Genomic DNA, 17,209 nt, shown 5'->3' with positions numbered 1-17,209 from the left:
AAGGTAATATAGGTATTTAATTGAATTCATTCATTTATTAATTCCACCAAATATTTATTGAGCATCTGGTATTTTTCATTATATATAGTTTTTTTTAATTACACTTTTTATATTAAGATAGTTGTAGATTTCCATGCAGTTGTAAGAAATAATACAGTAAGATCTGGTGAATTCTTAAACAGTATTCCCCAATGGTAACATCTTGCAAAGCTATAGTACAATATCACAACCAGGATAGTGATATGGACATAGTCAAGATATAGAACACTTCCACTACCACGAGTTTCCCAAATGTTGCCTTTATAACCACACGCACTTCCCTCTTCCCACAGTCACTCCTTAACTTTTGACCACCACTAATCTGATCTCCATTTCTATAATTTTTTCATTTCAAGAATGTTATATAAATGGAATTATACAGTATGTAACCTTTTGGAATTGCCATTTTTCACTCAATCGAATTCTCTGGGGATTTCATCCAGGTTCTTGCATGTATCAGTAGTCTATTCCTTTTCAACTTTAAAAAAAAAATTTTTATTGGAGTATAGTTGATTTACAATGTTGTGTTAGTTTCAGGTGTACAGCAAGGTGAATAAGTTATACATATATCCACTCTTTTCTTAGATTCGTTTTCCATATAGACCATTACAGAGTACTGAGTAGAGTACCATGTGCTATACAGTAGGTTCTCATTAGTTATCTATTTTATATATAGTAGTATGTATATGTCAGTCCCAATTTCCCAATTTATCCCTCCCTCCCTCGCTTATCCCCTGGTAACTTGAAGTTTGTTTTCTATATCTGTGACTCTACTTCAGTGTATTCCTTTTCATTGTTAAATGGTATTCCATGGCATGGATGTATCACAGTTTAATTATTTGTCCATTAAAAGACATCTAGATTGTTTCTAGGTTTTGGCTCTTGTAAAGAAAGCTGCTATAAACATTTGTGTACATATTTTTGTATGACCATAAATTTTCATTATTCTAGGATAAATGCCCCAAAGTACAATTACTGGGTCTTATAGTGGTTGGATGTTAATTTGTTAAAAAACTGCCAAAGTATTTTTCTGAGTAGCTGTACTATTTTACATTCCCACCAGCCACTTTGGTGAGATCCAATTTCTGTACATCATTGAACAATAGCATTTGCTATTGTACTGTTTTTTATTTGAATCATTCTAACAGATGTGCAGAAGTACCTCACTATGGGTTTACTTTGTCTTTCCTTAATGACGATGATGATGAACATCTTTTCCTGTGCTAATTTGCCTTCTGTATATCCTCTTTGGTGAAATGTCTGTTCATGTCTTTTGACCATTTTCTAATTGGATCATTTATTTACTGTGGAGTTTTGAGAGTTCTTTATATAGTCTAGATTCAACTCTTTTGTGGGGGGGTATGTGGTTGACAAATATTTTATCCCAGTCTTTGCTTGTCTTTTCATCCTCTTCATGTGGACTTGCACAGAACAAAAAGTTCTTTGTTTCCTTTAAATTTGATGAAGGCCAATTTATTTTTTTTTTTCCTTTTAGAGATCTCTTTTGGTGACAAGCCTAAGAATTCTTTGACTCGCCTATGTTTTCTATTAAACATTTTATAGTTTTACTTTTATATTTAAACCCATAGTCCATTTGAGTTAGTTTTTGTTCAGTCAACATGTAAGGGTTTTTTCTGTTTTTCTTTTGCCTATAGATGTCTAACTCTTTCATCATGATTTGTTGAAAAGTCCATTGAACCTACTTCCATTGAATTGTTTTTACACAGTAGTTGAACTTAATTGAGCATATTTGTATAGGTCTATACATTAGTTTCAAATTGTTGCTGTATCTAAGTACCACAAACTTAGTGTCTTAAAATAACACAAATTTACTGTCATATAGTCACAAATCTGAAATGGGTCTTACTAAGCTAAAATCAAGGCATTAGTAAGGATGCATTCCTTCTGGAGGCTCTGTTTCCTTGACTTTTCTAGCTTCTAAAAGCCTGTAAAAGCATGGACCTGTATTCCTGTATTCCTTGGTCCATGGTCCCTTCCCCCATCCTCAAAGCCAGCAGGGTAGCATCTTCAAATCTCTCTCTTACTCTGACAATTCAGGCATCTTTTAAGAAAGCTGCCTGCAACTACATTCGGTCCATCCAGATAATCCAGGATAATCTACCCATTTCAATGTCCTTAACTTCAACATATCTCTAAAGTCCTTTTTGCCATGTAAGGTGACATATTCACAGACTCTGGGTATTAGGATGTAAACACCTGTGGGTGGCCGTTAGTCTGCCTAATACAGCCTGTCCTCTGGTTCTCAGTGATTCACAGTGCAATTATGCAGGATGGCTAAGCACCTCTGAATTCCACTGAGAAGCACCTCTGAATTCCACTGAGCCAAAAAAAAAAAAAAAAACATGCAAAGGAGGATACAGGCAGGCTGGAACCCCATTTCTTGTACCAAAATCTTCATTAATTTTCTATTGTTGTGTAACAAACTACCACAAATTTAGCAACTTAAAACATTACTGTTATTATCTCACAGTTTCTTCTAAGGACACCCATTGTATTCAAAGGACCCTCCCACACTCCAGGTTAAGGATTATACAAAGATGTGAATCTGAGGGAGCCGGAATCATAGGGGCCATTTTAGAATTCTGCTTCTATCAGCGTGCCTTTGACACTTTTGGACAAGAGAAATGAACCCACTTAGAAAGAATGCGTTGAGTAAAAGGACAGGCTATTTTTACGCTATTAACTCTGAGAAGCACCAGCTTTTATAGGATAGGCAGAGGAAGGGATTTTACAGGATGTCTAGAGTGGTTGCAAAACAAAACAAAACAGTCAAGAGTTTTGCAATGGTAGACTAAGAAGGAAAGCATTTCATGGAAGGGGTAGGGTCAGCATTATCATCATGTACTGCAAGCATTTGCCTAAGAAAGAGCAATTACTGACCTAGGAGACAATCATAGTCTGAGATTTTGGCAAGGTCATTTGCACTGAAGAGGTGTTAGTGGCACAGAAGCCACACTGGAGACTGAGTAGCAGCTGAAGTGGAAACAAAAATGTGTGGTCTGTTAAGATGATAATTATTCATGATAATTAGGCTTTATACTTTGAAATAACAGTTGTTTTAATTTTTTTTTTAAGAATGGAACAAGACATTATTCTTGCTAATTTTTTTTTTTATTCAAACCTAAAAATGTAGCAAGCATATCTCTACCTTGTGGAAGTTCCGGAAAGACATACTGCACAACACTTCACTGTGGTCATTAATCAAGAGGTAGCAGCTATTACAGAGGAAAAAGGTTACAAAAATCCTAAAATGCAGTGATCAGATCATCTGCAGAAAAACAAACACATGCACACACACATGCAACACCACTGTCATTTGGATAGTCTGTATAAAAGCTGTGATTTCAGTAAAAGTTTTGACAAAGATATTTTTACTCTGTGGGTGTGCTTATATCTGCATCTCAAATAATTTGGATTGATATGCTGTATACCCTCAGACTGGAATTTAAAGTAAGGATGATAATGGTGTATTGGAATTATTTTTTGTCTTTTATTTAGTTACTTAAAGAATATAAAGATGAAGATTGGAATATGGGCAATATAGTGTATACACTCACAAACAGACGCTACCTTGAAAAGTGCATTGCTTATGCAGAGAGCCATGATCAGGTAAATTAATATGTGTATAAACCATTCTGTCTCTGTCTGTATTTATTAACATACCTAATTATAAACATATCACAGTACAAATTTCTATAGTTTAATACAGTTAATGTAATGTGTTATCTGTCTATTTTATGTGACAACTATTCATACTTGAAAAACATTTAAAAATTATTTTGTAGATCCATAAATTCCAGCTTCAAAATGCAGTACCACGTTTACCCTGCCAAACTGTAATTAAATGATTGTGAATGACAGTTTCAAGTGTTATCTTACATGTTTTCCTTTGTTGTCACAAGAGGAATGTTGGTGCTAATCCAGGTTGATTTTAATTTCCATTTTAGGTTTCCTTCTAAAGGTTTTCTTTTATGCCTTTTCACAAGCTTTCATCATTTTTTCCCTCAGTCACTGAAATCTTTTGCTGATTGATCGCCCTGACCTCTGTCCCTCTTGATTTTAGTCCATCCTCTGTAATGTAGTCTGAGGTATTTTCCAAAGGGCAAAGCTAATTTTGTCAACCCAGATCTTTTGGTTAAAGCTTCTCATTCACAGCCTGTCATATCCTGGCTCATGCCAAAGTTTATTCTCTGCTCAACCCTCCAAGAGTTCTATTCTTCAATACTGTTAAATTTCCACCCATTCCTGAGTAGGTCAACCTTGCTCCAATCTTGTACTTTTCCCCACACACCTGCAAATGCCTACGTCACCTGGGAAGCTCGTGTGAAGACCTAATGCCCTGGCTCAGACGTACTCTCCTTGAAGCCTTCATCCAGGTGTATAGGGAAAAAATAGTTTCCCCATTCTTCACTTTCTCATCACATTTTAAGCAGAAAATTTGCTTCTGATACCTTTGTATTTCCAGCCTTAGCACTGTGCTATTCCTCGTAGTCACTCAATAAACATAAATAAATGCAGGAAAAGGCCATTCAGTTATATAAAGCCTATGAACCAGCATAAACAACATAAAATGAACTCCTTATACATTAAAAAGACAGTAAAACTGTCTGAAATTATTTGCAGTATATGTATTCAGAAAATTAAAGTTAAACCAATTAGCTCCTCGGTATTTCAGCAGAAATTGACAATTTAAGGTAGACAGTAGTTTTTCAGGTGTCTCCTTTGAACTGTTAAGAAAGTATAAGTAGACCAGAGGTCAGCTACCAAGGCCCATGGGCCAGATTCTGTCTGCTGCTTGTTTTTGTAAAGGTAATTGGAACACAGCCATGTTCATTCACTCACCTATTGTCTATGGCTGCTTTTGAGCCATAATGATATATTTAAGTAGTTGAGACTGAGGAAGGAGCCCACAATGCCTACACTATGTACTGTTTGGCCTGTACAGAATGTTTGCTCACTCATAAAGTAGACATATATTAAGTTTTGCATCTTCCTAGTTGGAGCAGTACTTTCTTTTCAACTTAAATTGGCTGTGGAGCAAGATCAAATAAATACCTATGAAGAAACCAGAACCGAAACGTAACAAAATAAGAAATGAGTAGTATTAATTTAAGATTGGGGGAATCCCTTGCCAAATACATAACAATATGAAAATTAAAATGCATGCATAAATGATATCTTTCCATTACAAACTCCTAGCAGTTATAGCATGTTTTGAGCTCCCAATATATGTGTATTTTATATGAATGAACACAAGAATAAATGAATGAGTGGAATAAACAAATTGAAGATGAAACTGGTAGGTTAATTTCATAATTTTTCTCCCCAAATGTACAGAAACAGTATGGATTTACCAAGAATTATTTCATGCTTTAAAGATCCACATAATTCTGCCTTGTATTACAAATTGTTGGGAATGTACAAAAAGATGCAGATTGCCTAGTTCTTTCTATAAAAGCAAATGTGTACTGAATTTTAAACCTGATAAAAAATTATAAATATGAATATATATGTGAAAATAGCTTAGAGATTAAAATAGGTTTATAAGTAAAAATATTTTTTTAAAAATGAAAATAATCATACAGTAATAGGGTGAGGAGATTATGGTTTAGTCTCTATGTTTCACTATATATAATTTTTTGTCAATAAATAACACTTGGCATTAGTTAGCTGTTTTTTTTTTTTTTTTTTAAATAGGAAAATTTAACCTCAACATTGAACTGTTTATTTTATTTTATTTTTTTTTAACATCTTTATTGGGGTATAATTGCTTTACAATGGTGTGTTAGTTTCTGCTTTATAACAAAGTGAATCAGTTATACATATACATATGTTCCCATATCTCTTCCCTCTTGCGTCTCCCTCCCTCCCACCCTCCCTATCCCACCCCTCCAGGCTGTCACAAAGCACTGAGCCAATATCCCTCTGCCATGCGGCTGCTTCCCACTAGCTATCTATCTTACTACGTTTGTTAGTGTGTATATGTCCATGACTCTCTCTCGTATGCTAACACATATATATGGAATTTAAGAAAAAAAAAAAATGTCATGAAGAACCTAGGGGTAAGGCAGGAATAAAGACGCAGACCTCCTAGAGAACGTACTTGAGGTTATGGGGAGGGGGAAGGGTGAGCAGTGACGGGGCGAGAGTTAGCTGTTTTTAACCATAAATAATTCAGATCGTTAAGAGGCCTCTTCTGCTGCTCAGGGTGTTTCTGAGTTAACCTGCCCCATTTGTCAACTATTATATTTTCATATAAAACAAACTAATTTTAGATTAGATGGCAAATATAATGAGAAAGCAAATTTTACATTTTAAGAAAAAGTTGTCAATTTGCTGCTGAAGGGGAGAGGGTCCATTGTAATATATTTATATACATATTATATATATATAAATACATCTATATAAATATAAATGCATATACATATAAATTACTTTTAGGAAACTCTTCCATTCTTTCAAAACAATAAAATCATGATATGCAAGATATTTTTAAAAATCTATTAGTATTCTAATAGTTTAATGTAAGATTATGGGATTATATGAAATCATGTATGTGAAACTTTTGAAAATTGTAAAGCACTATAGAATTTAAAGAATTCATTCAATTAAAAAATTCATTGTTCAAATCCTAAGAAAAAGAAAAAATATCTGTTAGTATTCTCAACATTAAAATACATGTTTATTCTAACTTCAAAAAATGTGAAGCATCAGCTTATTATAACAAATATTCAGGTAGCTTATCATGAGTTTTTCACCAAGCTATTTTAAAAATGAAAGAAACATAGGTACATGAGATCTCTCATGTATTTCACCAGCTCACCTTCAGCATAGTGAATGTTGGAAAATACATGAAATTAATACTAATTCACACACCTCTTCTGCATTGTTTCCATTCTGTATAATTGCATGTTATTCTAGTATAAATCACAGCTGCTTAGTACCTATTATTTGCATTTATCTCAGTGACTTTTATTTTTATAGGCACTCGTTGGGGATAAGACGCTGGCATTTTGGTTGATGGATGCTGAAATGTATACCAACATGAGTGTTCTAACCCCGTTTACTCCAGTTATTGATCGTGGAATACAGCTTCATAAAATGATTCGACTCATTACTCATGCACTCGGCGGAGAAGGCTATCTCAATTTCATGGGTAAGTATGAGCTGAACATATATCCAATCTGTGTTTAAAATGTTAACTAATATTATATATGACATAAGTTATGCAGAATATTTTGGTTTGGTTGTTCAGGTTTAAAATAGAAAATTATAACTTTATTTCTTTAAAGCACTGTCATTTATTTTTACAGCGTAAACTGTGAAAATTAAATTGCTTTAAGATTATTGTTATACTAATACATGATGCAAAAGTAATCTAATGGCTGGTATTTTATTTAATATTGTTGTCAATAAGTGGGGTGAACTTTTTTTAAACAGAATTATTATTCTGAATTTAATCATTGAGTTTATTAAATAGTGTTTGTAATACATTGAACATAAGAAGGATATAATTGTCATGTCATAGCATATTGAGCTAATATTATTGGTCTTCTTTGAGGTAATTGTATACCAGTATACTTGTATTATAAATGTGGAAGCCAACGCCCAAGATACTGTGATGGAAAAAAAAAATGTATTTATTTTAAAAAATAGGAAAATATGAATATTCAAAGGTCATTGTTGTCTGAAGGATCTTGAATGATAAAACATAAAAATCAACTAATACCATTTTCAGTTCTGTTTGGTCAACCATGACCATTTGATTTTTAGGACATTTCACCAGTTTTTAGGTTAGAGAGAGCTAGAAAGATTGGAAAATGCATATGGGAGACTGACATTTTTCTACAATAAAAGCTGTAGAGCTTCAGATTAGTTCATTTCTATCTGGAAATTTTTATTAAAAAATCTCAGATTGGGACTTCCCTGATGGCGCAGTGGTTGAGAGTCCGCCTGCCGATGCAGATCTTCCCGGATCTTCCCGGTCCGGGGAGATCCCACATGCCTTGGAGCGGCTGGGTCCGTGAGCCATGGCTGCTGAGCCTGCGCATCCGGAGCCTGTGCTCCGCAACGGGAGAGGCCACAACAGTGAGAGGCCCGCGTATCGCAAAAAAAAAAAAAAATCTCAGCTTGGACTTTTAAAAGCCTCTATTGTTTGCTAACTTGAGATTAGGAAGCCAGACCCAATAAACCATACACCAGATTTCACCCATACAACCTGTACCTTTCAGTGCATCCCTCTCCTCTCAGGATCACCAAAATTTGTTAATATTCCCAACCTGTCAGGAAGTGGCCCTTATGACCTGTGAGACGGCACTTTGTCTTTCAGGCACCAGGCTGGGCTTCCTGGGTGGACTTTGCAGGCATTGTATTCATAAGTAAAACCGGCCTCAGTTCCTAAAAGGCAACTAGTCCTCTTTCACACAATGAACATCATTCATGAGTATGGCTTTTCCAGTAAGGCCTTAGTCGCACAGTTTATTCAATTATATCTTGATGAAAAGGTGGAGTCAATGAACTTAGGTAAACAACTATGTCACCATGTAAAGTGAGAGATTTTTTAATGTTTTATTTCATTTACAAAAGCAGGGTTTATTAAATTGTTGCAGTGTATATAGATAGATTAAAAAGAAAATGAAAGAGCTTCCTTATATATGTGGAAACTAAAACAGCTTTCCTGTTAGAGAAATAAAATCAAAGAAGACCTCTGATTTCATGCTGTTCGTCCTGTCATTAATTCTTGAAGCCCACTGCATCCGAGAATTCTAGTAATCCTGACTTAGCTTACTGCTTTAGTCTGGAAGTTGTGTAAGCAATATCAGCTCAGAAGCCTATAGCGAAGAGTTGAGAGTGTCAGTAGTTTGAAGTACCTGATAGAGTCCTTTTCCTGAGACTGTCCTTTGCTGAAGACAATTCTAGCCCGTAGCATGCAACAGAGCATCAGAGTAAAATAAAACTATCTGCAGATGACAGAGAATTAATGGCCCTAGTTAATTTAATATTGATAACTTTCAGATTAAAAAAGGTCTGATGGGGCTCCCCTGGTGGAACAGTGGTTGAGAGTCCGCCTGCCGATGCAGGGGACACGGGTTCGTGCCCCGGTCCAGGAAGATCCCACATGCCGCGGAGCGTCTGGGCCCGTGAGCCATGGCCCCTGAGCCTGCGCGTCCGGAGCCTGTGCTCCTCAACGGGAGAGACCACAACAGTGAGAGGCCTGCGTACCGCAAAAAAAAAAAAAAAAAAAAAAAGGTCTGATGAAAGTTCATAATGAGAATTGAGTCTTGGTCAATATTTTCCCTGAGGGTAAAAATGGATCATGGACAGCTAAGATCTTAACAAATCTCCAGTAACTTCATAAATTTTGTGAAATGTTTATATTAATATAATCTTAACTGTATATATTCAACCTGAGGATGGCTAAGATGCTATTCTGTTTTGGAAACTCTTCCCATGGAACTTTCAATAGTAACACAACTAAATAAACATAATTATTTCTAGCATCTCTCTATAAGGTCTGTAAATTGACCATATTTGTGGTATCAAATATAATTTTGAAATTATTCTTTGATACAGGACTCAAAGATCTTTTGAAGTTTTCTTCTTACATTTGTCCTTCAAAAGGCTTATAATGTTTAACTCCAATATAGCACTTTTTAAAAATCCTTCTGTCTCAATGTCTTATCTAAATCTAGCATTTCTCTACTAACTTTAAAACCAGTAATCTCCAAAGTCTCTATAATTTCTGATTATTGATGTTGTTTTATGAAATTTAATATTTCCCTGTAAGCTATCATGACTTTAAATATTTTTTTTCCACTTTCTGATCATGGCACTCTCCTGCTGAATGGCTTCAATGGCTGCAGTGTCCTCCAGCTGACCTCTAGGCCTTGCATTAATGGTCTCCCATGGGTCTCCCCATTGATGGCTCTGCTCCAGTCAAGCAAGCCTTCTTTCAGTTCAATGAATATACCAACTTCCTTCCACTATGAATTCTGTATATTTTTCTGTTCTCCCCTCTGAAATCACTCTACTCAGATACCCCCTGCCATATCTGACAATCCTTCATTTGCAAATCTTTTTTCCTTAGGGCAGTCTTTTCTAAAGCCTCAAACTTCACTAGTTTTACCTATTATACATTTTTATATTACCCTATACCTACCTTTTGTGGCACATAACAAAATTACATTTTCAAAAACTATTAAATATATAGCTGCCTTGATACATTTAAAACTGAATGAAAATAGGGGTCATCTGTATCTTATTCACTATTATATCTTCATGAACTAGTAGCAATTAGCACAGTATCTAGCACATCACAAGACTTGCACATTTTTCCAAAAAAGGATATCTTATATATTTATATATATACATATATGCATATATATAATTACCTTGTAATTATTTTTAGCAGTAGTTCATTAGCTGCAATCACCAGTTGTAGTTTTGTTTTGTTTTGTTTTGTTTTGTTTTGTGTGCGGTACGAGGGCCTCTCACTGTTGTGGCCTCTCCCATTGCAGAGCACAGGCTCCAGACGCACAGGCTCCCCGGCCATGGCTCACGGGCCCAGCCGCTCCGCGGCATGTGGGATCTTCCCGGACCGGGGCACGAACCCGTGTCCCCTGCATCGGCAGGCAGACTCTCAACCACTGCGCCACCAGGGAAGCTCCAGTTGTAGTTTTAAGGAAAGTTATTTTTTTTTCAAGTGGCGTGTAGGAAATTAATTTTTAAAAAGATCAATTTAAGAAATTCAAGACTAAGGAGCAATCTGGTTGTTTACTCATGTTTTAGGCATTTTAAAACTTACTAGCTTTTGGAATTTTATTTTTATTTCCCTCTAGCAGAGAAAGAATGATTTAAAAGAAGTAAGAAAACAACATACTTTTGTAGTTTTTCATTTAAATCTATTTACCTAAATTCATCAGGCATTTAGATATGTGTTCTGTTTATCAAAAATAATTAAGATCAATATGAATTCTCTCACAATGATACCAGTTTGGCTGATTTGTTTTATTTTATTTGTTTTTGTCTTATATACTCATAATTTTGAGTTTAAAAAAGTTCTTTCACTCTGGTTAAAGCCAGGGGAATATTTGCAAGGTTTTTTTAATTTGCTAAGTTATTTTAATTGATTATGAATAAATAGGTTTATATTTCCTATTCTTCCACCATATCATCATATGAAAGAATCAAATATAGAAGAGGGGAGCAGGGATAGTTAAATTACTTTTATATTTTTATATCATTGATCATAAGAGTTATAATAAATATTAACAAAAGTAAATTTATATTTGACATAGCATACTATATTTTCTAAAACATTTTCATATGCCTCATCTAACTCAATCTTCATAAAAGTTTTTTTTTTTTTTTAATACTGTCTGGCTTGCAAAGAAACATGGGGTGAAAGAAGAATATTCAGGTATCTAGGTAGATGTTCCAAGTCCCATTTTACTAAAGCTACAACTCAGAGAGGAAAAGGGACACACCTAATATTGTACAACTAGAAAATGACAGCAGCTGAGTGTCTTTTTCTTCTATTTACAATGTGAAAAAATTAGAAATGAAAATTATTATTAGATCAGTGTATAGATTAGCTACCAAAATATGGTTAATAAATATCTTTTAGAGAAAAGGTAGAGCATAGTGGTTAAGAAAGCGATCTCGATGGGAATACAAGCTTAGCTGTGTGAGCTGGGTAAGGGGCATCATTACTCTGTGCCTTTGTTTGCTCAGTGGTAGAATGGAGTAGTGCCTGCCTCAGAAGATTGTTTTCAGGGTGAAATGATTTAATACGTACACAAGACTTAGAATATTGCCAGGCACATAACTCATAGTTAATGTTTCTTTAAATTTAATTTCACTTGAAGTTAAATTTACTATTACTATTTTTAATATTACCAGCTATTCCATTGAATATATGGGTCCTAAACGCTGATGTTTCAATTCCATCCAAGAGTGTTTCTTTAGAATCTTATATGATGGTATATTGTTTAATGTAAAAGTTTCTTAAAATATTTAATTCATTTCCTCTTGAAAACATCAGTAAAGGCAGTAATTCTTTGTTAAAAATCAAATGACATTTTCCTAGGTGGTATTATGTGGTTAATTATACAGAAGTTAAGCCATTTCTATAGTAAATCTCACTAATAGTTAAGATTACTTTTTTTTTAAATTCATAGTGATGTCTGCTGAATGCTGCTGCTAAAACATCTTACTTAACTTTCATGTATGAAGAGGTGTGATGTTTGCCTTGATTCTCATTTCTAGGATAAGCCAATATGATATTAATCAGTTAACATTTATTATATATTATATGGTTCTGTGTATGAGTGTGTGTGAGCATTGTATAAAACTTAATATAGGGCTTCCCTGGTGGCACAGTGGTTGAGAGTCCGCCTGCCGATGCAGGGGACGCGGGTTTGTACCCCGGTCCGGGAAGATCCCACATGCCGCGGAGCGGCTGGGTCCGTGAGCCATGGCCGCTGAGCCTGCGCGTCCAGAGCCTGTGCTCCACAACGGGGGAGGCCACAACAGTGAGAGGCCTGCGGACTGCAAAAAAAAAAAAACTTAATATATTTTTCTGGAATACCTGTGCCGAGATTTATTTTACACAGAAAGAAGGAGGAAGGGAGGGAGCGAGAGAGAGATGTAGATTGATATAAAGCAACTTCAGTTTAAAAAGTTAGTGAATTTGACATATATATCAATTTAATACACAATATATTTATAACACATTCTAGAATGTGTTTTAACACAATTGATAACATTCCTTCATGCTTCAGACATTTATATGTATCTACTATGTACCAGGTATTGCTAAGTGGTGGATATTCCTGGGTGAAAAAGAGTTCTTGCCCTCAAGGTCTCAAAACCCAAAAGGGGATCCAGACAAGTAAGCAGACAAGTATCTCTGTCCTAGTACATTCACTAGATACAGTGATAGAGATAAGCAGAGAATGTCATGTAAATGTGTAGGAAACTGGGTTAAGAGATTAGGTTGTTGGTGGAATTTATGAGCTGCTTCAGCCAGGCAAACATAGAAAAATAGAAAGGCACAAGAAAGCCATATGACAAACTTAGGGAAAGTCTAAGAAGGAGTAAGACTGAAGCAGTGGAGTGAGATTAAAGTCAGTTGGGAATATTAAATTTCAAATAAATGAAAAAACTGGGGCCCGAAGAAATCAATTTAGAGATCATTCATTGATTGGTAAGTTTAATGAAAAAATGTGGTTTTCAATCACTTTAAAGCATCATGAACTCTTCAGTAAGAAAGGCCTCGTATTGACTGATGGTTTAATAGCTTTATGGTTTATTTTTTTATCTATTTGTAATATAACTAAAAGGAGACAGATTAGAAAAATAAGATATGTGATTATTGATAATCTATGTGGATATGTCTATGCTATTTTTATAATCAGTGGTTATTTAATGTTTAATTGTTGGTTAAAAATAAATATAGAATGAAAAACATCTGCTTTACACATAGGATGACCTCAGTGAATATATGTTGCAGGCATACCTTGTTTCACTGCGCTTCACTTCATTGTACTTCACAGATACTGTGTTTTTTACAAATTGAAGGTTTGTGGCAACCTTGCGTTGAGCAAGTCTATGGGCACAATTTTTACAACAGCCTTTGCTCACTTCCTGTATCTATCCCATTTTCATAATTCTCGCAGCATTTCATACTTTTTCATTATTATTATATTTGTTATGGTGATCTGTGATCAGTGCTCTTTTTTTAATTGAAGTGTAGCTGATTTACAGTATTACATTAGTTTCAGGTATATAACATAGTGATTCAATATTTTTACAGATTATACTCTATTTAAACTTATTACAAAATATGGCTATATTTCCCTGAGCTGTACAATATATCCTTGTAGCTTATTTATTTAATACGTATCTCTTAATCTCCTACCCTTATTTTGCCCCACCCCTTCCATTTCCCCACTGGTAACCACTAATTTATGAGTCTGTTTCTGTTTTTTTATATTCATTTGTTGGTTTTTTAGATTCCATATATAAGTGATAACAGAGTATTTGTCTTTCTCTGTCTGACATTTCACTAAGCATAATACCTTCTAGGTCCATTCACATTGTTGCAAATGGCAGAATTTCATTCTTTTTTATGTCTGACTAATATTCCATTGTGTGTGTATATATATATATTTTTTGTATCACATCTTCTTTATCCATTCATCTGTTGATGGACACTAAGGTTGCTTCCATATCTTGGCTGTTATAAACAATGCTGCTATGAACATTGGGGTGCATGTTATCTTTTCGAATTAGTGTTTTCATTTTCTTCAGATATATTCCCAGGATTGGAATTGCTGGATCGTATGGTAATTCTATTTTTAGTTTTTGGAGGAACCTCCATACTGTTTTCCATAGTGGCTTCACCAATTTACATCCCCACCAGCAGTGTACTAAGGTTCCCTTTTCTCCACATCCTCTCCAACATTTGTTATTTGTAGACTTTTTGATGATAGCCATTCTGACAGGTGTTTGGTGATATCTCATTGTGGTTTTGATTTGCTTTAATGTTACTACTGCAGCTTGCCAAAGGTTCAGATGATGGTTAGCACTTTTTAGCAATACACTACTTTTTTTTTTTTTTTTTTTTTTTTTGTGGTACATGGGCCTCTCACTGTTGTGGCCTCTCCCGTTGCAGAGCACAGGCTCCAGACGCGCAGGCCCAGCGGCCATGGCTCACAGGCCTAGCCACTCGTGGCATGTGCGATCCTCCCGGACCAGGGCACGAACCTGTGTCCCCTGCATCGGCAGGTGGACTCTCAACCACTGTGCCACTGGGGAAGCCCAGCAATACACTATTTTTTAAATTAAGATATGTACATTGTTTTTAGAAATAATGCTAGTACTATAGACTATAGTATAGTGTAAATGTAACTTTTATATGCACTGAGAAACCAAACAATTTGTGTGACTCACTATATTGCAATATTCACATTATTGAGGTAGTCTGGAACTGAACCCACAGTACTTTCTCACTATACCTATACTTGTATGTAGATAAACTGCTAAAGCAATTCAAAGAAGAAACTGTGGTTAATGATATATTTTGCCCCATTTTCTGGTGGTTCTCTGGTTATCTTGGAAGTGCTGCCTTTTCCTAACCCAGCTTACTGAGGCAGAGGGAGTAGTTGCATGACCTTGTCATGTGACTTGTCAGGAACTGCTGTAGAGAGGTGTGGCCAGGCAGGCAAATGGGCTACTATGTCCAGTAATTGTGTACTGGGAAAAAAACACCAATACTGATGCTGCAGTATTAATTCCAGATACAGTTGACCCTTGAACAATGCAATTTTGAACCGCAAGTGTCCACTCATACATGAATATTTTTCAGTATTTAGTACTACAGTACTACAAACTAAGTGGTTGGTTGGATCTACAGATGTGGAGGCACTAAGCATATGGAGGGCTAACTATAAGTTACTAGTGGATAAACTTTGTCATTTTTCAAGAGTCAACTGAAATACCAAAATAATGCATTGATGGTATTCTTTATTAAAGACTGCTTAGAATTCTAGAAAAAGAGAAGAACCTAAGTATTTAACTCATTTAAAATATAAACATGTACATATTTTAAAATATCAAGTAAAGTATAAATTAAAATCTAAATATTAAGCACATATCTTGCTGATTTAAAATATTGGCAGACATGTATAATCTTAAGAATCAGCTATCCAAACAAAATGAGGAAAATTTAATCTCAAAGTCAAAAACTAAATAATATTATTTAATCATTTTTAAAGATTTGAATTTCAAAAATAACGTGAATTAAAGTGTTGTCATCATCGAGTTAGTTCCAAGTCAGTTTCTGTGAAAAATTTTCTGGCTCTTCAGAAAGCTCTTTGTAATCCTATCCTAGGCTGGGCAATGGTAGGAGAAGGTTACATTGGACAGCTAACTCCAAATATGTTCATTTTCATGTAACCAAGTGTCTTATAACTTGAAGAAAATCTTTTTAAGCAACTTGACTTCATTTTCTTGAGTTTCATCATATATAGATAGAGATTCAGATGCAGAGTGATCTGAATCACTTTCAATACTGTCATGTTCATGTTCCACTTGTTCAGAAAGTCTTTGAACTAAAGTAAGAATCATTCTTGCAACAGAAGCTTTGCTTTCCCGGTTACCATTTTCTTTTTCCTCCTGGGGACTCTATGTTATAGAATACATTTTCTAAATGAGTACACCTTCATTCCATTAGAAATTTTAATGCTGCATGTAACTCTCTGGGTTTATGTCAAAACATAAGTGATTCCAATTTCTCATTTAAAAAGTACTGAACTAGCAGGGTTAAAATCAACAAAACTAACAATGTTTCACTACTATAATATGGCATGGTAGTCCAGAAAACTGAAAACTCATGTTGCAGTCATAAAATACATATTCCCCATGACATCAGCTGTTACTGCATAAAACTGAAATGTCAGAAGTAATCTGGAATCATTGGGACTCATTGATTTGTTCCCTCATTTATTTATTCATTCATTCAGTTAAACCAATTGTTTTCATGTCAATTTCTGGATGTAAGTAGAGTTGTGTGAAGGCAAAGAAGTTCATGCTTGATAACTTTTATATTATCAGTGAGGTCATCATTTGAGAGTGGAAGGAGTAAGAGACTTTTGAGAAAAAAAGTAGAAGTATGAAATGGACATCTTCAGGCGTGAAAATACTAGAGAACTGTAGTAGGATATCTAGGTAATACTGAATGCTCATTTGAGATTTGTAATCAAGATTATAAGCCAAATCAACCTCTTTGTTGTGTGACATTTTTTTTTTTCCTAGTAGTCCATGGTTGATCAAGGGTTGGAATTTTGTCAGGCATCTGTCAAAAGAGGGAAGGATTTTGAAAGTATTAGAAAATAGCTGATGTAATAGAGAACCCATAAATCACTGATTCTCAAAATTGCACACTGGAATGACCTGGAGAGTTTCAAAAAATACTAGAAATTGTGATTGACTTGGCCTTTGCTATAGCCTGGGCTTTGGAATTTTTTAAAGATTCCTTAAGGCTAGGAAGTAAAGAGAGAATTCCAAGAGGATGTAAAAGATATAGGAAAGTTCTCTGGTTCTAGAACAGAAATCATAGAGGGCACAGTACAAGGAAGGGAAGTTG

General features: G+C 34.9%; 1 protein-coding gene across 1 annotated transcript in view; it reads left to right on the top strand.

Moving 5' to 3' along the window:
- Positions 1 to 17,209, top strand: part of GBE1 (1,4-alpha-glucan branching enzyme 1) — a 291,610-nt gene that overhangs the window by 209,315 nt on the left and 65,086 nt on the right. Inside the window, exons 11-12 of the mRNA XM_027102661.1 lie at positions 3,559 to 3,669; positions 7,045 to 7,216. Coding sequence (XP_026958462.1) covers positions 3,559 to 3,669; positions 7,045 to 7,216 — 283 coding nt within the window. The remainder of the gene's footprint in view (positions 1 to 3,558; positions 3,670 to 7,044; positions 7,217 to 17,209) is intronic.

Source organism: Aethalodelphis obliquidens, unplaced genomic scaffold (genome assembly GCF_003676395.1).
Source record: "Aethalodelphis obliquidens isolate GAN/ISIS:26980383/991018 unplaced genomic scaffold, ASM367639v1 scaffold1, whole genome shotgun sequence".
Classification (NCBI taxonomy): domain Eukaryota; kingdom Metazoa; phylum Chordata; class Mammalia; order Artiodactyla; family Delphinidae; genus Aethalodelphis; species Aethalodelphis obliquidens.
The sequence above is the reverse complement of the archived record's forward strand: the minus strand, read 5'-3'. Positions and strand labels throughout refer to the sequence as shown.